The sequence below is a fragment of the Zophobas morio genome, unplaced genomic scaffold (assembly GCF_036711695.1).
Source record: "Zophobas morio isolate AGI-343-1 ecotype UQ-CSIRO unplaced genomic scaffold, CSIRO_AGI_Zmor_V1 ptg000108l, whole genome shotgun sequence".
NCBI classification, from domain to species: Eukaryota; Metazoa; Arthropoda; class Insecta; order Coleoptera; family Tenebrionidae; genus Zophobas; species Zophobas morio.
The window spans coordinates 2,415,161-2,440,730 of NW_026972213.1; the positions used below are offsets into that span (position 1 = coordinate 2,415,161).

Sequence of the window (25,570 nt, forward strand, 5' to 3'; positions counted from 1 at the left end):
GTGTTTGATTACATCTCACAAACACATAAACCACATTTTTAAAGGTAATATTCTTATACTCAGAATAAATATAAACAGAACAAATTAAAAAATTGGTCTAAAGAGTTTAGACAGTACTTCCCTCGCTGTCGGAAACTTGACGACTGCATGCCTATTGTGTTTTTTCTCATTACATTTTTGTAGTGGGAATTTAAAAAAAAATGCGATGACGTCATCAACATTTTTGCAAGGACACGTATATCAGTTTGGGATAGATGTAGTGTAATACTAAGAATAAAATTATTATATTCTCAAATTTTCCGGAAAATGAATTGGGTCGTTTTGAATATTGATTTGTAATAATCAATAAAATAACGAAACAATTTACTCACGTATACGTATCCCAGGCAGCTGAAAATCGTGTATGTATAAACATTCTTAATTTAAGATGACAGGCGTAACAGCATACTTGAGAGTCAAACAGAGAAACTGTAAACAAAACGACCATCGGTTTTATTGCTTCGACTTCCGCTTATTATATAAAACATTGGGTTTTATTTTAATTCTTGACGGTGAAATTCACAATTGGTTGATTATAAACATGTCTATTTCACATTCGCGGAACCAAGTGAACGCATAAAACAAATGCAGGTCTGTAATGTTAAAGTCGATGTAAATAAGCATGCTACCCTTATGTTTCAACCGAGTTTTTCCTTTAACAAATTTTTTGTCTACCAAATTGGGTTGGTTGGGGTGTAATACTAATAATAAGTGTTGCCTTTAATTTAATCAATAAAATAAATTGACTTCATTAACTTTTTTGAACCACCTCTTAAGAAAATCTAAAAAATATGAATGGAATGATAAATCACAAATACGAACTCATCATATTTTTTGCATTTTAGATAGGATTTATTCAGCAAAATTTAAGGGTGACGTCATCAATTTTTTTAGGAGGGATGAACAAATACATTTTGAACAAAAGTTTACCATGCTTATTGTTCGAACATAATTGCTCCATTCCGGCGCACGCGCGAGTGAGCGGAAGTAGTACGCTACTGAACGTACAAGGTGCATGAGTGAACGGTTTTTACTCTCACGTGTTCCTCGTTGTGCTTCTCAAAATCAGGCTACCAAGAACCAGGGGCCCCTGTCACCTACAGCAGGATACTCCAGGTTAGTGGTACTTCTCAGTTATTCTCGGTCCTTCGCGCAAAGTTAATTCACGGCACCCCGCGTGCACATTTGGTCCTAATCGGAGCCGGATCATAACCTCACATTTATCGGTTTCTCGGTCGACGCTTTATCGCGTATCGCCGCAATGACTAACGAAGAAGTGTTGCAATCTCAAATTAAGAAGCTCGCCGTACTGAAATCTACACGGGAAAAGTTATTTGCTCAAGTTCAAAACTGTTATGACTCCGTGAAGAGAACCACCGTTGATACAGCTCTTCAGTTCAAGCCTCGGTACGAAAAACTAGAGGTTATTGAGATAGAAATGGATAAGACTCAGAATGCAATTATTCAGCTAAATGCAGATTTATTGGATAATCGCCATGCTCTCGAAGTCTGTAAGGTGCAAACAGCTTTCGATGATTTACTATTTAACACACGTGGTCGTTATTTAGACCTGGTGAAGACACAACCTCCGCAGCAAACCAGCAGTAATTCGGTCGCCAACAGCAACCAGCATTTGCCCAGAATAAATATCCCTACGTTCACCGGTCGCATCGAAGAATGGTCGGCGTTTTTCTCACTGTTCGATTCGGTTGTCCACAAAAACGATGCGTTATCAGAAGCTGAAAAATTCCAGTATTTGCGCTCTTATCTGCGAGATGACGCATTAACAGTCATTGCCAATTTTCATCTAACCCCCGAAAATTACGCACTGGCGTATGAGGCATTGCAACTTCGCTACCAGAATAAAAGACGGTTGGCGACTCACTACGTCAATCAGATTCTAGGTTTTACTCCTTTATCATCCCCAAGTTCTAGCAGTTTGAGACATTTTTTGAATATTCATTCGAATTCCATTAATGCTCTTAAGGCTTTGAATCTTCAAGACCTTGGTGATTTTTTGCTGTTTCAATTATCGTTTGCAAATTTGGATCCTGTATCTAGAAAAGCTTTTGAGAATAGGCAAAGTTCAAATTCCGTTCCCAGCTATCAGGCGTTAATTGATTTCATAACGGATCAGAATCGAACGTACGAACTTCTCTCTCAGGACACAAAATCACCGAAATGTAAATCTCTATCAGTTAAGTCATTCCGTGCTTCACTCATGACAAATGCCAAATCCGATGCCCCCTCTACGTGCTCTGTCCCGTGCGTGCTCTGCAAAGGTTCACATCCCTTTCCGGCATGCAGCGAATTTCTCCAGAAAACAAATGAACAGAAATATGATACGTTGAAGAGATTGAGACGATGTTTCAACTGTTTGGGTGCTCATAATCGAAATGAATGTCAATCTCGTAAAACTTGTCGTATTTGTCACAGCAACAAGCATCACTCCGTGTTACACCAGGAGTCCAAGGTGGATACCTCCGAAACTAGTACTTCTCCCTCTGTAGAGGAAAGAAAATCTCCCGTTGTGTTTTCGTGCAAGACCTCAGCGGAGCGCAACACTGTTTTACTAGCGACTGTGACAGCCCAGATCCAAGACTGTAATGGAGATTATCACAAGATAAGAGCTGTGGTTGATCCCGGCTCTCAAGTATCAGTGATTACTTCATCAACGGCGCAACATTTGGGATTAAAAAGAAGCAGATCTCCCATTGAAGTTACTGGCATCGCCAGTTTTCCTGTCCGAACTCAAGGTCTCATTCGTACCACTCTACGCTCTAGAACTAGTGATGATGTCGTAAACGTTCACGCTGTTGTACTTTCGGATATTCCTAATAAATTTCCTAGTCAGACGTTACCTTCTCACATTAAGGATCAGTTCAGTCATCTAACGTTAGCTGATGAAAACTTCCATCAAGCTGCTCGAGTTGAATTCTTAATTGGAGCAGATCTATATCCTCACATTTTATGTAATACGCAGCCTAATGTTATTCAAGGACAACCCTCTGCCATTGACACAATCTTTGGATGGATAATTATAGGCTCGATTTCATCTTCAACAAATTCCCCCTTGTGTTCTCTTCTCACATGCACCGATTCTCTTGATGACACCGTTCGTAAGTTTTGGGAAACTGAGACTCTCGCTGATAACCTTTCAGTCTCCAATCCTGAAGATGACTTTTGTCAATCTCATTTCAAGGACACGCACTATCGCGATCGCTCAGGCAGATATGTGGTATCAATGCCAGTCCGTGCGCAGCGCTCGCCGCTTCTCAGCAACCGAGAGACAACTCTGAACACTTATCTCAAAATGGAAGCTCGAATGTCTCGGCGTCCCCAACTCAACGCTGCTTATATTACTTTTCTCCAAGAATACCGCGATCTCGGACATATGCAACTAGCCGCACAACCTTCCATGTACGTACTGCCTCATCATTGTGTTCAAAAGGAAACTAGTTCAACTACCAAAGTGCGAGTTGTGTTTAACGGATCCTCCCCTGACTCAAACGGGACAACGCTTAATCAGCAACTTCTGCCCGGTCCTAAGCTACAAAAGGATTTGAGCCACATTCTCATGAATTTTCGCCTTCATGCTATAGCAGTCACAGCGGATATTCGACAGATGTATAGACAGATTTGGTTGAATCCAAAGCAACGTTATCTCCAGCACATATTCTGGAGGCCAGATCCCGCTTCTAATGTGCAGGAGTATGAGTTAAAAACAGTGACATATGGTTTAGCACCATCAGCATATCTTGCTCAACGTGTCCTTCTCCAGCTCGTCGAGGACGAAGGGCATGAGTTCCCATTGGCAGTACAAGCTATCACAGAAAGCACCTATGTGGACGATATTGCGCATGGTGCCTCTACAGTTGAGGAAGCGAAGTCGCTACAGTTACAACTCGCAAACCTACTCAATCGTGGCGGTTTCCAGCTGAGAAAATGGGCTAGTAATGATCCAATTGCTCTAGATCATGTTCCAGAACAGCATCGTGAATCTCCGTTGAATTTCTCAAGTGACGATCCTTCTATTAAGATTCTTGGATTACGGTGGGATCCTCGGTCTGATACTTTCACCTATTATGTACAAGAATTTGATTCTCAAGTTACCAAGCGCACTGTTCTTTCTTATATCGCTCGAATCTTTGATCCCATGGGGTGGTTATCTCCAACTGTATTTTGGGCTAAGCATTTTCTGCAACAGATATGGATCTCTAAAGTGGGCTATGATGATATCCTGCCTCCTTCCCTATCGGAGGCTTGGGGAAGGTTTTCTTCTCAAATGCGGTGTCTACGCGCACTTAAAATTCCTCGATACATTCTCCAAAGTTTGCCACGTTTGCTCTTGGTGGGATTCTCGGACGCTTCCTCTAAAGGATACTCCGCTTGCATCTATTTACATGCGTATGATTCCAGTAGCACTTGTAGCAATTATCTTTTGAAGGCCAAGAACAAAGTGGCACCCCTCAAGACATTGACTATTCCTCGATTGGAACTCTGTGGAGCGTTGTTATTATCTAGACTACTTCGTGATGTGATTAAATCTCTTAAAGCCGTAAGATTTGAAAATGTTCATCTCTATACCGATTCTCAGATTGTCCTTGCATGGCTCCACACCTCTCCTCATCTTCTCAAAACCTACGTGGCCAATCGTGTAGTTCGCATATTAGAGCTTACATCTCTTCACCAATGGGCACACACAGTGTCGAATCAAAATTCAGCCGACTTTGCGTCTCGAGGATTATTTCCCGAAGAGATCATGGATTGTCATTCCTGGTGGAATGGACCAGATTTTATGCAGAATCCGCCGTCCAAGTGGCCCGTAAGAGACGAAAATTATGTCGCACCCGAAGAGCTCCCGGAGCGTAAAAACGATCCTATAGTTTTGCGCATCCAAGCCGACCCAGAAAATCCTCTGTATGAAGTTGTGTCACGATTTTCTTCATTGAGTAGACTACAACGCGCTTTCGCATTTATTCGCCGATGGCTACTCCGAATAAGATGTCCTGAGATGAAAGGTCCACTCTCAAGCGAAGAGATGCGATACTCGACCTTATTGCTTGTGCGTCTCACACAGCAAAACCATTTTCCTCTGCTCATAGAAGAGTTGCGTTCCAAAGGTCACACCACAACTCCATTAAAGAAGCTGTTCCCATTCTTGGATGCAATGGGTATAGTTAGGGTGGGCGGACGGCTACGACACTCCGCCCTTCCCCTAGATGCGAAACACCCTCTGCTTTTACCTCAGAAAGCTCATCTCTCTGCGTTAATTTGCGACTACTATCATCTGTACGCTTGCCACGCTGGACCTAGAAGCGTGCAGACGCTTATACAGCAGAAGTTCTGGATAATATCGATTCGATCCCTCCTACGGCAGCGCATTTTTCGCTGCATTCGCTGTTTTAAGTTTAAATCGAAACCTGTATTTCCCTTGATGGCTGATCTACCGCCAGCTCGAGTTCAACCTAGCAAACCGTTTTCCTCTGTTGGCATTGACTTTGCCGGACCCTTCACGGTCAGGGAAAGTCGTCGACGTAAGGCCCACACATACAAAGGGTATCTCTGTTTATTCATATGTATGTCTACGAAAGCGGTCCATTTAGAAATGGTCTCGGAACTCTCCACGAAAGCCTTCTTAGCCTCGCTCAACAGATTCACCGCACGACGTGGTCTACCCTCTGACATATACTCTGATTGCGGACGTAACTTTCTCGGCGCCGCTCGCCACCTGAGGGAGGTGAGTCAGTTTCTACGTTCGCACTCCTCTGAGATAACGAGTTCCTTAACTTCTTTGGAGATAAAATGGCATTTTAACCCTCCAGCCGCTCCCAATTTTGGCGGCCTATGGGAGGCTGCGATCAAATCCGCAAAGAGTCTCTTGTATCGATCAATCGGCACCTCTCTCTTAACTTTCGAAGAGTACAGCACGCTGTTTTGTAAGATTGAGGCGGTATTGAACAGCCGTCCCTTATGTGCCGTCACCTCTAACCCAGAAGACGCTGTAGATTACCTAAGCCCTGGACATTTCTTAGTCGGCAGACCGTTATTGCAACCTCCTGAAGCTCCCTTGGAGGACAACTTGAATTGGACCTGTCGGTGGCAACTACTCTCCCAGCTGTATCAGCGGTTCTGGAAGAGGTGGTCTATGGAGTATCTCCATACTCAACTCCAACGTCAGAAGTGGAATAAGGATCAACCAAACATTCAACCCGGCGCCATTGTCGCATTGTATGGCGCAGAAACTACCCCCCTTTCATGGCCGTTAGGACGCGTACAAGAGGTACATCCTGGAAACGATGGAGTCGTCCGTGTGGCCACAGTGAAAACCGCGACCGGTTTATATACGCGTCCGGTAAACAAGCTCGTGATTCTCCCAACCCAATTCTCAATGGAGAATTGAGTGAACTCTCATAATGTACATAAGGAACTCTCTTTAATTTTCGTTTAATTTTTCGTTAAATTTTGTTAAAATTTGGTGGGCGGTTATGTTCGAACATAATTGCTCCATTCCGGCGCACGCGCGAGTGAGCGGAAGTAGTACGCTACTGAACGTACAAGGTGCATGAGTGAACGGTTTTTACTCTCACGTGTTCCTCGTTGTGCTTCTCAAAATCAGGCTACCAAGAACCAGGGGCCCCTGTCACCTACAGCAGGATACTCCAGGTTAGTGGTACTTCTCAGTTATTCTCGGTCCTTCGCGCAAAGTTAATTCACGGCACCCCGCGTGCACACTTATAATAACTTTAGAATATTCCCAAGATTTCAAAGCATTCGGTTTTGTAATTCCTGATTAAATCGATAAAATAAATTCACGCCTTCATTAATTTTTTTGAGTCACCCTGCATATGCAAATCCAAAAATATGAATGGAATGATAAATCACAAGTACAGACTCATCATATTTTGTACATTTTAGATACGATTTATTCGGCAAATTTTCGAGCTGACGTCATCAAGTTTTTGGAGGGGATAAGCAAATATATTTTGACTAAACATTTATTATGCTCTTTATAACCTTAAAACATCTGCAAGATGTCAGAGCATTCCGTTTTGTAGTTCCTGATTAAATCAATAAAATATATTTACACATTCATTAATTTTTTTGAGTCACTCTGTATATGCAAATCCAAAAAATATGAATGGAGTGATAAATGACAAGTACAGGCTCATCATATTTTGTACATTTTAGATATGATTTAATCGGCAAACTTTCGAGCTGACGTCATCAAGTTTTTGGAGGGGATAAGCAAATATATTTTGACTAAACATTTATTATGCTCTTTATAACCTTAAAACATCTGCAAGATGTCAGAGCATTCCGTTTTGTAGTTCCTGATTAAATCAATAAAATATATTTGCGCATTCATTAATTTTTTTGAGTCACTCTGTATATGCAAATCCAAAAAATATGAATGGAGTGATAAATGACAAGTACAGGCTCATCATATTTTGTACATTTTAGATATGATTTATTCGGCGAACTTTCGAGCTGACGTCATCAAGTTTTTGGAGGGGATAAGCAAATATATTTTGACTAAACATTTATTATGCTCTTTATGACCTTAAAACATCTGCAAGATTTCAGAGCATTCGGTTTTGTAGTTCCTGATTAAATCAATAAAATATATTTACGCATTCATTAATTTTTTTGAGTCACCCTGTATATGCAAATCCAAAAAATATGAATGGAGTGATAGATCACAAGTACAGACTCATCATATTTTGTACATTTTAGATATGATTTATTCCACAAACTTTTGAGCTGACGTCATCAAGTTTTTGGAGGGGATAAGCAAATATTTTTTGACTAAAGATTTATGATGCCCTTTATAGCCTTAAAACATCTGCAACATTTCAAAGCATTCTGGTTAGCAGATTAAAAATTAAATTTCAAAATGTTGTTTTATAAGTTTGATTTTTTTTCCAAAAATCTGGACGTTTCGGGTGAAAAGTCGATTCAGAGTTGTAAACTACATGTGTAGGACTATGTTATTTTATACAATTGAAAACCCATTTACTATGTACAATTTTGAAGTGACGTCATCGCTTTAGTGGTGGGGATGATTAGACAAATTTTGGTTAGCGTTTTACCATCTACATGATATTCTTAATATAAGTACAAAATTTCACAACAATCGGTCGAGTACTTTCGGAGATTATCTGTCTAATAAAAATCCGGGACAACAGACGGACAGACGGACGGACAGACGGACAGACGGACAGACGGACGGACAGACGGACAGACAGACGGAAATGGGAGACCTATTTCTTCATCTTCTAGGGGTCATGAAAGATCGAGAAAACGTAAAAGTAGAGAGTCGGCCGACGGACTCGATTACAATACTTCCTTTGCTTACGCTCGGGAAGTAAAAATCGACTATTTAATTACTGTTTTGGTAACACTTTATTTTTAAATATTTTTCGAATATTCTAACAAAAAGTTTTCCCGTGATTTTAAAGTATGTATTTGTAAATAGAAAAACTGCATACTACGTCCACAGTTGTAAAAAATAGAGCAGGCACGACAAAACACAGCTCCTTCTTGAAGAATAAGTTCAGGAAAAGGTTTAATACATAAATTAATTTAAGTTATCTTTGACATATTGATACACCTGTATTACCTTAGATGCTTTCAATGCAAACTCACAATGAAAAATAATAGGATAACGTGCCTTCGACCACCATAAAACACACCATTAATACACTTAAGTAACGAACAAAAATATTGGGAATGAACCGTGTTTCCAAAAGTAATTAGGGCCTGAATTTACCTGGAAGGATGGCTTAACACCCAGTGATTTCTCCAAACTACCATATAACCCAAACATTTCCTAGTTATTTGAAGCTCAGGAGAATATTTGCAATGATTCATGAAATTTCGTCTTTCTAGTTAAATGCCAAAAGAATGACTTTTTTTTTAAATTAGCACAAAAAATTGATAAATATGCAAAATATGCGCCCGTTACGTGAAATATGCAGCAGAAAGCAAATATATGCAAATATGCAATTTTTTTATAGCTGTATTCATTTTTAATTAGCATGATTCGTTCACATACTAAATATCAAGACTTATATGCAAAAAATAAAGGATATGCAAATTTCATAAAATCCGCTCTCTACCGATCACGTACGCCTTTCGGAAGAAGAATACCGAGTTCTTGCCCCGTCAAACATGACACCTAGACTTCATCAGTCAATTCACGACTGACATTCTCCACATTGCAGGGAGTGAAAATGTTGTGGCAGATGCTCTTTGCCGATTGATTTCCAGGCTTTGACAGCAGCACAACAACATGATCTACATCTACATGATATTTCTAATATACATACAAAATTTGCCAACAAGCGCTGCAGCAGGGTCGGAGATTACGTGTCTAATAAAAATGGATACAGTTACCGGACGGACAGACGGAAACGGGAGACTACTTTTTTCGTATTCCAGGGATCATCTAAAGTCGAGAAAATGTAAAAGTGGCCATTCGTCCGATAGACTCGATTACTATATATATGTATTTCCTTAGCTTACGTTCGGGAAGTAAAAATGATTAGATTTTAAAAGGGGAATATATATATATAATATTATGTATTTATTTATAAAAATTACACATAGTTAACAAAATTAAAACTTTGCAAAACATAAAATTTATCTGGTATTTTGTTATGAAAGTGTCATGTGCTCGTTGAATCCAGTGATGACTGACATTTTAGTTTCCATAGTGTATTTTTAATTATAGTTTGTACAGTCAATTTCATAAGTTTTTAACTTTCCTATTCACTTTACTGCGTTACTTTTTGGGTTACTGGGGAGATTTGAAGACCACGTGCCAAGTGCATTAAAAACCTTTTCCAACTCATAATGGGGTTATGGTCACATTACCTTCTCTGTTTTTTACTCATGTTTGTTTTTTTAATTGATATACGACAATACTTTACTTATATGTCTTATTAGTGGAAAGAGAGGTCTCAAAATCAGTTTCACTCTTTTCTAATTTTTCCCCTATACCCTATACACTGTGTATGTATACAACTGTACTAAAGATATATTTAAAAATAACTATTAAAGATTTTATAGTGTTTGTTCTGGTTACCTTCATGTTTACAGTCGTAAATCAAAGTTTTCAGATGCACTATCTAAATGTAGTAGGTATTGCAAATATTTATGGAAACGTAATCATTGATAAGTGACATTCGCAAATAAATATTTAAATGTATCTACAGCGTGTCCTGAAGATATTTCATTCATTTCATATTCACAATTAGTCGTGACAAGTCTCCACTAAATACTTTGTTGCTATGACCTTCTTGTAATAATTTGCTGATTTTTTTTATTGTTCTATTACGGTTAGGACTATTAAAATCAACATAGTATAATCCATATTTTGCACTAAAACATATATTTTAAACTTTTCTACATACCTATTAAGTTAAAGTAGACATACTGATAACCCATTAACCACTCGAAATTGTCTAATAAACTCCAAATAGTATAGCCCATAACATTGACGTTATCTTCTAATATTGCCAAGAGAACGTTGCCCATATATTCCTAAAAAAATACGTATTTCTGTTTCATTACGAAGTATATATAAATATATAAATTCGGGATTAAATATCAAGAATAATTTATAAAACACGATCACAGGTAATCACATGCTAATTTTTTTCCAAATAACTTCTTTTTTAATTAAGTTTAAAAAAATCAAAATAAGGCTATTAAACGTGGTATAATCTGACAACATTTGAAAGTAATAGTCAAAAAAGCCAATAAAAAGATATAAGTTATATAAGTTTGCTACATTCAGGATTATTTTTTTTACCGATAGGTAATAAATTCTTGCGGTATCATTTAAATCTCCTTCATCAGGAACACCGTTTTCAGTAATAATAATTTCTGGATGGTTGTACGTTTGGTCCACCCAGTTAATCAGTTTTCTTATACTCGAGGGTTCGATTACTACATCGGGAATTACTGAGGATACATTCCATGTTGGATCTACAAAAGTAATGACACTAGTGTCTGCATCCCAGCTAGGATTTCCTATTGGATAATCTTCCGTCCAGTTGACCAAATGTACTGAATAAGTGTTAAGACCGAGAAAATCGTATGTGCCTTTAATATACTCGACTTCATCAGGCGTAAATTCTGGCAGGCGGGATTTAGAGAATCCTTCTTGTTTACTTCGTACAGCAATACGATCTCTCATAACTTGGGGATAGTTACCATCAGGATGATAAATGGGATTCGCGTACCACCCAAACTAAAACTAAGTTTTAGCAATTACCTGGAAATACGAAAAACTTACTGAAAACTGAAGTTTTCTTTCTGCTGCTTCTTTGTCTTGATCGCTGTCACTACCTGGTTCGTACCAAGGTGTATCGATAACAAAAGATATTCTACCATTTTGCTGGCTTCTGAATTCTTTGTCGTAAATGTGATAAGCTTTAGCGTGGGCTTTGATAATTGTGTGTGCGCACAAGTAACTACCAATGCCGTCAGATGCATAACCTGGAGAGAACAGACCATACCCATACCCATACTGACAAGTTTGTTTTGGCTCATTAAATGTCATCCAGTTTTTCACATCATCGCCGAATAATGCAAAAGCTAATCTAGCATAATCTGCAAAATGATCGACAAGCAGCGGATTAGGCCACCCACCGATGTCTTGGAGAGGCTGCGGAAGGTCCCAGTGATACAGCGTCACAAAGGGTTCAATTTTATTTTCTTTTAAAGCGTTAATTAGATTCTTATAGTAATCGACAGCAGCTTGGTTTACTTTATTAACATAACCAGTAGACAAAATTCGAGACCAGGATAAAGAAAACCTGTAGTAGTTAACCCCTAAATATTTTAGCAGTTGTACGTCTTCGAGGTATTTGTGGTAAGAATCACAAGCAATATCACCATTTTGAAAACTTGCCGTAGAAGGTTTTTCGTGAAGATACCGATCCCAGATATTTTCACCTTTGCCGTCTTCGTTCCATGCTCCCTCAATTTGGTAAGCAGAAGTGGCGACGCCAAAGAGAAAGTTTTTTGGGAACCTTTTAGTTGTGAATTCGCTGTTTGTGTTTCTGTATAAATTAAAGCGAGACAATAATGAAAATAGAAAAATTTTTTTTTTTTACCTTAGTAAAAAGGAAATTACCAAGTAGTAATACCAAAATAACTTCATTGTTATCCAGTTGTAATTGTTTGGTTACAAATACGTTATTTTTGTAACATTAAGGTTTCACTAGCATTTGTACAGCTGGGTACATGCTTGGTTGTGCGAAATCACTAAATTATTTTACTGGAAACGGTTTTGCACTACGTTATTCACGCCTAGAATATTGACCTCGATAATTATTATTTATATTTTTATGTAGTTTGATTAAAACACAAATAAACACTGTCTTAACAATCATATTTCTTTATAGTCAACTCCACAGACAGTGCGTTGAACTTTGTTTAAAGAAGGTTGTAACATAACGTATTTCTGTTTTACATAGTTAGGGGAGAAACGAATAAGTAATATAACTGCAAAAATTTTACTTTCTAAAAATTTTAAAAATTGAAACTAAATCTTAGTATTTATTTTTCAGTGGCTCAGTTCAGGTAACAACATCAGTTTTATTAGCAACTCAAATAGCTTCATTTTCAGATAAAACAATGACATTTTTTTCATTGAATTGTTATCAAAGTTGGTGCTTCATGAACTTAAAGAAACTTAAAAAACTCTGTGTTCTTTTTTTTAAGTAACACTTTACATACGCAATTATTAAACTAAAACTATTCATAGTTGTTTACAAAATAATTCATTGTTTGTTTACAATAACCAAATAGCTGCTTATTTTTGATTTTCAATAGATAGTTTATGATATTAGTGATATTAATTAAAATAGTCGATCTATAAACAGACAGACAGATAGACGGAAGCAAGAAACCTTTATTTTGATGGTATGAAAAGTTTAGCAGCATTTACAATTATTTTCACATATGTTACACCGTCAGCATAGTAACGAACATACGTAATCTAAATAGTCAAAAAGAAAATGATCAAAAAACATTATTTAGTAATAAGTGTTTTATACGATAGCAATATACTTGATTATACAATTGTGTAAAAGTACATAGACTAAGTTAGTCCTCGCACGTATCAACAGGGCACTTTGTGACTATAACATTATTATAATATTCCCCCGATTCTTTTATAGTTCTAGTTAAATTGGGACTGTCAAAATCAACTTGGTATAATCCATATTTTGCCCTGAAATATTCATTTAAGTATATATTTTAGAGTTGTAGTGTAAATTCAATTTACGTATATCCCAGTAACCATTCAAAGTTGTCTATTAAACTCCACACTGTATAACCTGTAACATTAACACCATCGTCGAATATCGCCAGTAGAACGTTGCTTAAGTATTGCTGAAATGTTGAATTATATATTTTGGATGCATTAATAATTTTACTCATTTATTACTGAGAGGAAATCAATTCTTTGAGAATCATTTAGGTCTCCATTATCAGCATAACCATTTTCACTGATAAAAATTTCTGGATGGTTGTAAGTTTGGTCTATCCAGCTGAGTACTTTTTGCATACCCCATGGCACGATGTCTAAAGTTGGACTCGTCGAGCCAATCCAAGAAGGGTCTTGATAAGTCGTAACACTAATGTCAGCATCCCAGCTAGGGTTTCCTATAGGATACTCTTCTGTCCAGTTGACCAAATATGTTGAATAAGTGTTCAGACTAAGAAAATCGTATGTGCCTTTAATATATTCAATTTCGTCTGTTGTAAATTCTGGGAGACGAGATTTGGAGAATCCCTCTTGTTTACTTCGTTCAGCAATCCGATCTATCATAACCTGCGGGTAATTACCATCAGGATGATAAATGGGATTTGCGAACCATCCAAACTAAAAAATAAAAACTAATGTAACACAGAACTTAACAAAGTTGTAAACTTGCAGTAAACTGACGTTGTCGTTCCTCCGCTTCTTTATCTTCATCGCTGTCGCTGCTTGGTTCATACCAATATGTGTCTAGAACAATAGATATTCGACCGTTTTGTTGACTTCTAAACTCTTCGTCATAAATGTGGTACGCTCTTGCGTGGGCTTTGATGATCGTGTGTGCACACAGGTAGTCACCAATACCATCTGTTGCATAACCTGGAGGAAAATAACCATACCCATGTCCATACTGGCAAGGCTGTTTTGGTTCGTTAAATGTCATCCAGTTTTTCACATCGTCGCCAAACAGTGTAAAAGCCAACCTGGCATAATCTGCAAAATAATCGGCAAGTTGGGGATTGGGCCATCCACCGATGTCTTGAAGGGGTTGTGGAAGGTCAAAATGAACAAGGGTTACGAAAGGTTCGATGCCGTTTTCTACCAGGGCGCTGATTAAATTTTTGTAGTAATCAACCCCTGCTTGATTTACTTGATTAACATAACCTGTTGGCAAAATTCGGGACCAAGATAAAGAAAACCTGTAATGGTTGACCCCTAGGTATTTCAAGAGTTGCACATCTTCGAGGTACTTGTGATAAGAATCGCAAGCGACGTCACCATTTTGATAGCCTGCCATAAAAGGGTTTTCGTGAAGGAAGCGGTCCCACACATTTTCACCTTTGCCATCTTCATTCCATGCACCTTCTATCTGGTACGCAGCTGTGGCGACACCAAAGCGGAAATTTTCGGGAAATTTTTTATTGGCAAGGTCTCCATTGGTGTTTCTATTTATTAAATTGTAAAACGGACAGAAAATGTTGAGTGAATTCTTGTTACCTTGATAAAAAGCCAAGAACAAAACAATAAAATAATATCAACTTCATTGTGGATTCTGACTAATCGGTACTGTTGTGATTTTGTTTTTACAATTTGTTTACTTTTAAATACTTTACTCTCAGCATTTATCACTGTTCCTAGATTTGGTTGAGATATAAGTGAAAGTATTGTTTATCAATTGTAGTATTTCAAGTACATGTACAAAAATAAATAAATTGTCAGTGATAACGATTTAGAGTTTTTTTGAACGTGCTGATACGATGTTGATTTTAGAAAAATAAAAAAATATCAAATATAGGTGTACTATTTATTCGATTTTTAATTTTTAGTAAAAAAAAGCATTTTTTTTTTCAAGGGTTTAGCAAAACTTATTATAAACCTATTTCAGATTTTTTTCTACAAATATTAAAAAAAGTACTAAGCTTACTATTACGTCGAAAAACTTAGGAGTGCGTGTAAGATTTTTTGAACCATATGGAAATTAAAGCGGACTTAAAACTGATCCTCGGGAACACCACTTAGTGCAGTTTTCTTAGAAGCTTAAGATCTTTTTAGGTTGAACCCAGTGTGGACGATTTTTTATGATGTTGTTTGGTCTATCATTTAAGAACTCCACTAAGTTATTAGGGTACTAGATAATCGTGGATATTATGGATCTCAAATTACGGGTGAAAAATCTCGACGTTAAGCGTATTACTATTTTTTTTCTATATCTATCTCACAATGGCAGTTTTCGAATTATCCAGCTTAGTTTTTGTTACATCTTCCTAAAGCGACACGTATAATAGTGCTTTTATTCTCAAAAAGTTAAACTGAGTTCCATTGGTGTATGACATCTCAAAAGTATCACCAACTTCTGTTGTTATCAAATCAATATCACGTAGCGGAGGAATGCTCACTGAATCACCAAGATTGAATGTTATTACAATTTGTAAAGGAAATTTCTATTTTAGCGAGAGAATCAAAATCTATGATTCGACCAGTGGGTTTCATCGTTTTCTAGAAGAGCCTTTTCTTTCTAATCATATGAATTAATAGGAATTGAATTTCTCCAAATTCTAGTGTATGATCTTGGACCTCTGGAGAAACTCGCTTCGTTGAAGTTGTTGTGGTTTTTAAGAATTATTGTTGATGTAAGCTTTGGGACGTATTTGTTTCGGTCTGTTTGTGCTCACTCAAGCTGTACTAGGACTTGGTGTGTTCTATGTTCCTTGAAACATGTTCAGATAACTCGGAATTCTCATGAGGGAGGGGTTGTAGTTGTAATGTGTTTGAACTGCTAGAGTCCACATCGACAGGTTGTCCATCAGCTGCATTGGAATATTCGCTAGCCGTGTGTCCAAAAAAAAACTTACTTGGTTGTCAAATGTTAGGAATTCTAGTCCTAATGTAGAATCTTGTAGTAATTATTGTCTACACACTTGATGACCATTGATGCTGATACATTGATGGACTAAATCTGCCTCGCCCTCTGTTTTTGAGGAAATTTATATATAGTATAGTATATACATATATTTATAGATGGGTACATATTAGGTAAAACTACGTTTACCGGGGAAGTTAATAGTTGTATCTCTATTTTTTCAGCTTACAGGTTTTGTCGAAAAGGCTACTTTTTACTGGATGTCGTTTTCGACAAAAAAGTCGATAATATTTTTTCTAAGACTTATACAGGTTTGTAATCTGAAAGTGGTGAAAACCGTATTTCGAAATTTCCATAAATAATTGAGATATTGATTTTTAAAAATACGTGATGAAAAATTGCACGGAGAGAGGATAATGACAAACTATTTAAAAAAAAAAACTGTTTTTGGATTATATAGAGAAAGTTGTGGACAGGTTATATATTAAATTTTCATAACCATATTTTAATATAATTTTTCAAAGAAGTTGAATTTGTCGCGCAGTATTTCGGAGAAGTGGAAAGTCCTGTCTAAATAATCGGTGACCAATTTTTTTGGATCCAGTATTGTAGAGACAATGTTGTGATTGAAGCAAAACATGAGTTATATAAAGGCAGGAAGTATGGAGATTTCGTGTTTAACTGGTTGCCTCCTATCAGTTTGTTTGATTATCTTTTCTCAGGTAAGATTGATTATAGGAAAAAAACGATGTGATAACCCAAACTTCCCGCCTTTGAATTGACCTTGAAAAAGTTGGAAAGGCCCTCGAAAAATTCAAAATTTGACCTTGGCTGTGATCGTCTAACAAATGGGAACTTAACGTTGTTTGTTTTTTTTTAAACATGGCCGGAAGGCGTTCTTTCCTGCAAGTGAGCATATACTGCGTGTGAGTTGAGAGCGCAAGAAATAATAGACAAAATTTGGGAGAGGCTAAAAGAGCACTCTTCCTTAGGAGGAAAAGAAGCGAAGAATGAAAGTGACTCGGATGCACCCTTCTGGTGGCCCAACAGGGCCAAGTCGCCATCGTTCTTCATCTCCAAAAACTCCCTAGGGCTATATTCAGAGACATATTACATTGCTAACACCTTAAAAATATGAAAGAAAAGACACTCGCGAATTGACGGACATACACATATGAAAAACGAACAACCACAAAATCCTATACATCTGTTTGGAATCAATGCAAATATTTGAATATCACAAATTTAATAAAAACAAAACAAAATGTGAATTAAAGTAACTGGATGCAAATACACAAGTTATTACGGGCGTGTGGCGGCAGATTTTAAAGTTACGGCAGTTAACAGGAGCACATCAGAAGTACCCCTGGAGCGTTCTAGCATAAGCGGAGTTTGGGGTCCCCGATCCGGGCTGGTCTCCCTCGCGACGGTGATTCTATCTATCGGCAAGGCTACCGCACCGCACATGTCCATGACGAACATGCCGTTCTAACCAGGCCGTTTTGGTCGAAAACTAGGAGTGAAGTTAAGCTGACAACACCTCATCCTCCAGACCGTTCCCACTGAATCTATTCAAAGCCTGCACTTGTACAGATGGCGCGAAAAATCCCGTTAGCCACCATTAGGAGCCGCGCCTTGCGCTTCTGCTACGTGTTTCGGTGATATTTAATCTCAGTTCCATTTTTTAAATGTTCAATTCCTTTTAACTCTGATATTAATAACAAGTTTCAAAAGAGCAATAAACAACATTTAAATTCGCCATACAATCTTGTGAAATTTTAAACAAACAAATAATTCTTAACTGAGATTTAAAATTGGACATCATATAATTTATGATAGAAACATTCATCAAAAAAATATTTACATGATCGAAACTAGCAAAGATTTATAAAACAAAGATCTGGTGTGAAATAAACCTGTGCAAATAAAATATTATGTTAGGTTTGTAACGTTTCAATTTTGTTGAAGAGATAAACGTTCCAATTGTTTTGTTTCATCCCTTCTTAAAAAAAAAGGGTTGTTTTATTGGGGATGCAATATTTTACGTGCCGGCATCTAAGACATCATGGTTGCCTATGGGGAGTGTCAAACGACGTCGTGGCACTGCTAATGCGCTGGTACTCCCACCCCGCGAAAAAGAATATTCGAGAGAGTATCGACCTGATAGGGGAAGAGGGAGGTTCTCGTGAGGCGTTTTGGCGAAGATCCTGGAAGAAGGAAGTGCTAGGACGTAGCCGAAGAGGAGGAAATAAGTTTTCGAGAAGGTTTTGGCGAAGATCCTGGAAGAAGGAAGTGCTAGGACGTAGCCGAAGAGGAGAAAAGAAGTTTTCGAGAAGATTTTGGTGGAGTTGCTGAAGGAAGGAAGTGGAAGGACGAAGAGGAAGTACTCAAGATAGAGATTTTTATCGTTTTGTTCGAAGCAAGAGGTTTAGTTGAGCCGTTTTCGTATCGTCCACCACAGAAAAGAGGAATTTTATCGTTCGTTTTTTTATCACCGCACCCAAGTGGAGAGTTCCTGGAAGAACCAAGCTTATCGTGATGCCGTTGTAGTGAGTAACTTATTGTCGTTCCTGTTGCTCCCTTGAAGAGACCATATCGAACCGACGACTTTGATTTTCGCTGCTGTTCCTGCGGAGCCGCCGCTAACCTTGAAGTTTTTCTTCGGATCCAGAGGTCTGTGACGCCGCTGTTTCTTTATCAATCCCAATCCAGACGAAGAGGAGCTGCTGATAACTACGGTTACGAGCTAAGTCCACTCTAACGCCTTATAGTTCTAATTTTCCATTTAGTCGCCCGGTCACAGCTATCTTTATCGAAATTCTTGGAAGTTTTTTTGTTTTTTAATTTATCATATCGCAAGATAGTTTGTACGAGGACACATGAATACATTTCATTTTCTGCTATATTACTTTAATATATTTCAGTGATAGTCCCTTCTGGACGTTAAGGGTATTTTTTTTAATATTAGATGAATTTCATTTAATCAACACTTGTCAATTTTATTATCCGTTGAATATATTTTTAGTTTTTTTTCTGTGTTTTCTTGTGGCTTGATTCTTCTCGACTGTTTACTCGACGTAGCGGAGTAAACTACCCCAACAGGAAGCTACGTGGCGCCCAATACAAAAAAAAATAATAAGAACTCTCCGAACCGCGACCCGCCCCGGCTAAAGAGCTGCCGTTCGCTGTAAAACCCTCCGAAAGAGGGTTATAGGTTAAAACTGCAGAGCATGGAAATTTACGTTCAATTAAAATTATACAACAAAGAAAATTACTGAAGCTGAAATGGTGAGATAAAGACAAATTTCATGAGGTGAAACATTGCAAAGTTACCAAATTTACATGAGATTAATACTTGCCACACTTTATCAAACAAAGAGTTTACATTATGTTAAATTATGTCATGATCTAAGTGATTGGTTACTAAAAAAAAAAACAATTTACTTTGAGAGTTTAGAATACCGCGAACTGGTTACCCCAACAAAACACATAATAAACAAACACAAAAATATCCAATCATCGTTGCGAGGAAAAAAGCGTCTCGGTTATATAACTTTTTATCGTTGCAAGGAAATACCTCGATGGTGTTATTTTAGCGTTGCGAGGAACAAGCCTCGTTGATGTTATCAATTTCTAGCGTTGCAAGGACATGTCTCGATGGAGTAATCAATCTGTAGCGTTGTGAGGACAAGCCTCAGTGATGTAATCATGATAACGAGGATAATAACGATGATAACCGCCTAAGGGATGAAATTATTTTAACCCCCCGCCAATTCGCAGTATAATGAATTTTGTTTAACTGCCGTAAATGAACTATTAGCAATCTTGTGTGAAGAATTAAGAAGAGTTATAATGTAACACTTAAGTATATGCATCAAGAAACCTATTCGTAATTAAAGAACAAAGGTATTTTCCTGATTAAGTGAATTTCATGAAATCTTTTAGCACTTGATTTATTTAAATAATCTGATTGTTAAATTGCGTTAACACTAGCTGACGATTAAGAAAAACTAACTAGATTGGTGAATTTACAAACAATAAATCAAATTTACAGCACGTGTTTCGCGTTGAACAGCAGTCCGCACTTTTTCGAATAAAAGGCCCCAAGAATTAGCCGCGCGGTTTGAGGAAAACTGTGTCGTTATAGAAATTACGATTGATTGTCGTTAAACAAAGGCTTCCTCCCTTTTATTAACTACCAAACCAACTAATTGAAACTAGCTCTTACCACGTGTTTACATTCACAAAACACATTCAGATTGACGCTACGCCATGCAGAACTACCTTGAGGTCTGGGGCACAACATGCATATTTGGTTGCCTATGTTTAACGATTTTTAATTGATTTTTTTTCCTCTTTCACATTCAAATTATTCAAGTGTGATTTCGCGCCGTTGTTAATTAATTTCAGCGCGAAAATTGTGATTTAAATTCGGTCACCTCAACGGTGAGACGCACAAGGTGAACTTTATCAGATGATGATGTTCACTGTTAACTCACAATGTAGAGTTTACAATTCATAAACCTCTAGGAATTATTCTAAAATGTGTAATGAACGATTCACAATTGTGATGATGAGTCTGGGTTCTGTATAGCTGATTCTTATTCTTTGAACACTGCTAAATAAGGAAAAAATTGTATAATTAGAAAAAGTTTGCTTTTGTAGCGTTCAGATTGAAATTAAGATTTCTAGAAAATTTTCCTACTTATATACATTTATTACATGTAAAAATTAACAAAAAAACTTTTTTTATGAATTTGAATCACGTTTATTAAAAAAAAAGAGACATAAAATAATTAATAACTCCCCCAAATGTAATCTTCCATATTATTTTCGCTGTATAGCCCTTGGTAACGGCGTTCAAAGTCCAGCATGTCTTGGTGAAATCATTCACCTTGCTCTTCTAAATAAGCACCCATGTTATTTTTAACTAATCCAAGTGAGCATGCAACATATGCACTTAAAGCACAGTATAGAGATCATGATCTCTATACTGTGCTTTAAGGGACACTCTGCAACTCATAATTTTGAAGTTATCAAGCATAGTGGAAATAAGATCTTTGTAATGTTCAACTCTGTTGTTTCCTAGAAGATTATTAACAACTGCTTTAAACCTGTACCAGGCATGTCTTTCCTGAATGTTGAGTACGTTTGAAAATTCATCACTGGCAAATACTTGTTTAATTTGTGGCCCGATGAAAATTTTTTTTGACTTTGGCCTCTGATATCTTCGGAAATAATTTCTTTAAATATTGAAATGCTTCTGAATCTTGACGAAGAGCCTTTACGAATTGCTTCACAAGGCCTAATTTTATGTGCAATGGAGGCATCAACACTTAGTCGTTTAGCTCTTTTGAATTAATCAGATGAGACTTGCAACAAGTTGATAAAAGCAAAGTTATCGACAAGAAAACAGTTTTTCCTGATTTTTCAATATAGAGAATCAGAAAATAATGATTAAAACAAAGACTCATACATTTTTTTAGTCGACCGGTCAATTAATTTGGTTGAAATATAGTTTCGAAAAGAATAGTAGATTTTTTTGTTACAATTTATGAACATACGAATGTGTGGAGGAAACATGATCAAAATATTCCACGGTAAGAAGAAATTTTGCTTATCTACTTTGTAAAGAATCGATTCAGCAATTCTCCTACTAGCTGGTTGGTATTGAGAGAATATAAAGCTACAACGTAGATAAGATTTACAGACTTACAACTACAATCTACACGGACCGAATAATAATTTTTGACTTTAAACATTGTACTCAACAGACCCAGCATCGTAGATGCGTTGACATTATGCTTTCTAACAAAAATAATTTCACAGAAAAATAATGAATACTTAAAATACGCGCGGTTATTTAGAACTGAAGTAATTTTACATTTTAATCAGATACTACACGTAGGTGTAATGCAATATACTAGACGCAAATATTTAGTGCGTTTATGGCTTTACACCAATTTAGTTCTCATTATAATTCAGTAGGCCGTCAGAGCCGGATGTCTTAAACCCGCTTACTGATAATCTACCTGAAAAGACCTTTTTCTGGTAAAAGCACAGGGCAGTACTGTCTCAACCGTCCATGGCACGTGATATGGTTTGCATTTGCTAAGTTTTCTGAAGGGTCAACTGTAAAGTAATGTAGTTAAGAATCGAAAGTTTTTCAGTTTAAATCAACCAATATTGTCAAAATTCGAAACGATTCTATCAGGAAAACGTCATAAGCTCGAAAGTTTTTCGAAAAGCCTGATCATGTTGATCAGCGTCACTTCGTATCAAACACACTAGATTAAAAGACTTTATTACGTCACTTGTTAAGTGATCATGATCAATCATCGGCAGTGTGGAGGGAAAAATAAAAGCTCTAACGGCGTTTCATTTTGTCTTGACTTCCGTCAAATCATTATTTGTTTTAGTACTCGTAATTACGGAAGTCACTTGGTATTATCTTACTGTGACCTTACGGATTAAATGAAGTAATCCTTTTGATTCCGGCTGCCAGAGTTCTTTTTCAGTTTTATGGGTCCTTTCCTTATCTAGTTTTTAATTTTTCTCCAAAACAAACATTGTGATGTTACTTAATAATAAAATAAATATTTATCTGGTATAACTATCTGAGTCATACTCATGTAATGAGTCATGATGAGATTATGTCAGTCTTATTTATTTTGAGTATTTCGTTATTGCGATAAAATGAGCACCTTTAGAACACTGATTAGAAAAACCTAAGTTGTAATACATTAAAAGAAACAAAAATCTCTATAAGAAGAGACTTATCTTCCAGTTTCTATATATGGTAAATATCTAAAGCATTTTGCGTTTAGAATTTCTGGGTCAAATTTTTTATTTAAAATATCGAAAATGTTACCATCTGGCCTACAGGTTTTAAGTTTTTGTTAAATATTGTAGAATTGTAGTATTCTCTAGAAGTCCAATAGTAAATAAACAATATTTTCTGACAATTTTTTCATAATTTTATTAAGTTTTCATAGTTTGATGATCATGATTGGTTCCTCCCAAACAAAAATTGTGTGTATATGTTTTTAGAACTTAAACAAATAAAATTAGTTTTTAACACTCAATAAATTTTAGAACAATTTTTTGTGACAGCTAAAAAAAATTGAAAAATCCATGAATTTTGCTCGTAGAATAAACTGCAATATTCGATTACAGCATACGTAATATACATGCGTCACAAATAATACGATATAATGAATTGCACATTTCAGTTTTAACAACACATTTAATGTCGTCAACTTGACCACGGATATAGGTACAGTCTAGTTCTTGAAAAATAAAATTATTTTAAAAAGGCATACATTAATACATTATTAGTGTAAAAGTTGAATTATATCTTATGTACATTTATTATATATTATGTAATATAATTTTTGACAGGTAGGTAAAGTGTATCAGACATCACAGGTATCGACGAGACACTTTGTAGCTATGACAGTCTTATAATATTCTGCCGAATCTTTTATAGTTCTAGTGCGATTGGGACTATCAAAATCAACTTGGTACAATCCATATTTTACTCTGAAATATTTAATATAAATATTTTACTTTTATAGGGCAATTTGTTAAGTTACGTGTATCCCAGCAACCATTCAAAGTTGTCTACTAAACTCCACACGGTATAACCTGTAACATTAACATTGTCTTCTAATATCGCCAGTAGAACATTGCTCATATATTCCTAAAATATTTTGTTTTAGATTCAGTTTATAATTAAATAATTGCACTTGTTTTGTACCGAAAGGTAATAAATTCTTTGAGGATCATTTAACTCTCCATCATCATCGGGGTACCCATTTTCAGTTATAAAGATTTCTGGATGGTTGTAGGTTTGGTCTACCCAGTTAATTAGTTTCCTTATGCCCCATGGTACGATCTTCAAACCGGGACTTGCTGATCCATTCCATGATGGATCTTGATAAGTATTAACGCTAACGTCAGCATCCCAACTGGGATTTCCTATAGCAAAGTCTTCTGTCCAGTTGACTAGATTTGTTGAATAGCTGTTAATACAAAAAAAAATCATATGTGCCTTTAATGTATTCAATTTCGTCTGGTGTAAATTCTGGGAGACGAGATTTAGAGAATCCTTCTTGTTTACTTCGTTCAGCTATACGATCTATCATAACCTGCGGATAGTTACCATCAGGATGATAAATGGGATTTGCATACCATCCAAACTAAACATAGTAGTGAATAAAGAAATGTAATTTGACATTAAATTTGAACTTACATTAAACTGACGTAGTCTTTCCGTCGCTTCTTTGTCCTCATCACTATCACTACCGGGTTCATACCAAGGGGTGTCAATAACAATGGATACTCGACCGTTCTGCTCATTTCTAAACTCTTCGTCATAAATGTGATACGCTTTTGCATGGGCTTTGATAATAGTATGTGCACACATATAGTCACCAATACCATCTGTTGCATAACCTGGCGGAAAATAACCATACCCATGTCCATATTGACAAGGTTGTTTTGGTTCATTAAACGTCATCCAGTTTTTCACTTCATCACCAAAAAGTGTAAATACTAATCTAGCATATTCTGCAAAGTAATCGACGAGTAGGGGATTGGGCCATCCCCCGATGTCTTGAAGAGGTTGTGGGAGGTCCCAGTGATAAAGCGTTACAAAAGGTTCGATGTCATTTTCTTTTAAGGAACTGATTAAATTTTTATAGTAGTCGACCCCTGCTTGATTTATTTGGTTAACTTGACCCGTGGGTAAAATTCGAGACCAAGACAAAGAGAATCTGTAGTGGTTGACCCCTAAGTACGCCATGAGTTGTACATCTTCGAGATACTTGTGGTAAGAATCGCAAGCAATATCACCATTTTGGTAAGCCGCCATGTAGGGTTTCTCGTGGAGGAAACGATCCCATACATTTTCACCTTTGCCGTCTTCGTTCCATGCTCCCTCTATCTGGTATGCAGCTGTGGCTACACCAAAGTGAAAATTTTCGGGAAACTTTTTGTTGATTGGTTCTCCATTGGTTTGTCTGTGCAGATAAACAAGTTATCTAATTCAAAGCAATTACTGAATAATTTTACTATTACCTTGACAAAAAGCAGACCAGGAAAGTATAAAAGATACTATGCTTCATTGTTATAAACTTGACTAAATCTTTACGTTTCTGGTTTTGCAACGTATTTGCTTATAAACACTTAATTCTGAGTACTTATCACTGTTTGTTCAATTAGTTAAGATAGAATAAGTGAAAACATTTATCAGGAGTAGTGTCCCGAGTGTACTTAAAATAAATGATAAAATTTTGATGCTGTTTGCGAAACCACTTTGTCAAGAGATACAAGTGAAATTTGTCAGACAAGGGCGGGGTCGTTGCAGGATTATGCAACTTTAATAGTGG

The 25,570-nt window shown here is 36.7% G+C and overlaps 3 protein-coding genes and 2 pseudogenes across 3 annotated transcripts in view; 2 read left to right on the forward strand and 3 right to left on the reverse strand.

Annotated features, from left to right (window-relative positions):
- The window catches only part of LOC135144785 (protein prickle-like), an 889,236-nt gene that overhangs the window by 108,611 nt on the left and 755,055 nt on the right, over positions 1-25,570 (forward strand). The window lies entirely within an intron of this gene.
- Positions 1,301-6,442, forward strand: LOC135144569 (uncharacterized). Its single transcript, XM_064076591.1, has one exon. The coding sequence runs from the start codon at positions 1,301-1,303 to the stop codon at positions 6,440-6,442; it is 5,142 nt and encodes a 1,713-aa protein (XP_063932661.1).
- Positions 9,677-12,333, reverse strand: LOC135144752 (myrosinase 1-like; annotated as a pseudogene).
- On the reverse strand, positions 13,088-14,911 carry LOC135144753 (myrosinase 1-like). Its single transcript, XM_064076823.1, has 5 exons — positions 14,816-14,911; positions 13,995-14,763; positions 13,505-13,942; positions 13,343-13,449; positions 13,088-13,288 (listed from the first exon to the last, which is right to left on the reverse strand). Exons 1-5 carry the CDS (start codon positions 14,860-14,862, stop codon positions 13,162-13,164), a joined length of 1,488 nt encoding a protein of 495 aa, XP_063932893.1. The 5' UTR covers positions 14,863-14,911; the 3' UTR covers positions 13,088-13,161.
- LOC135144679 (myrosinase 1-like) lies at positions 23,530-25,343 on the reverse strand (annotated as a pseudogene).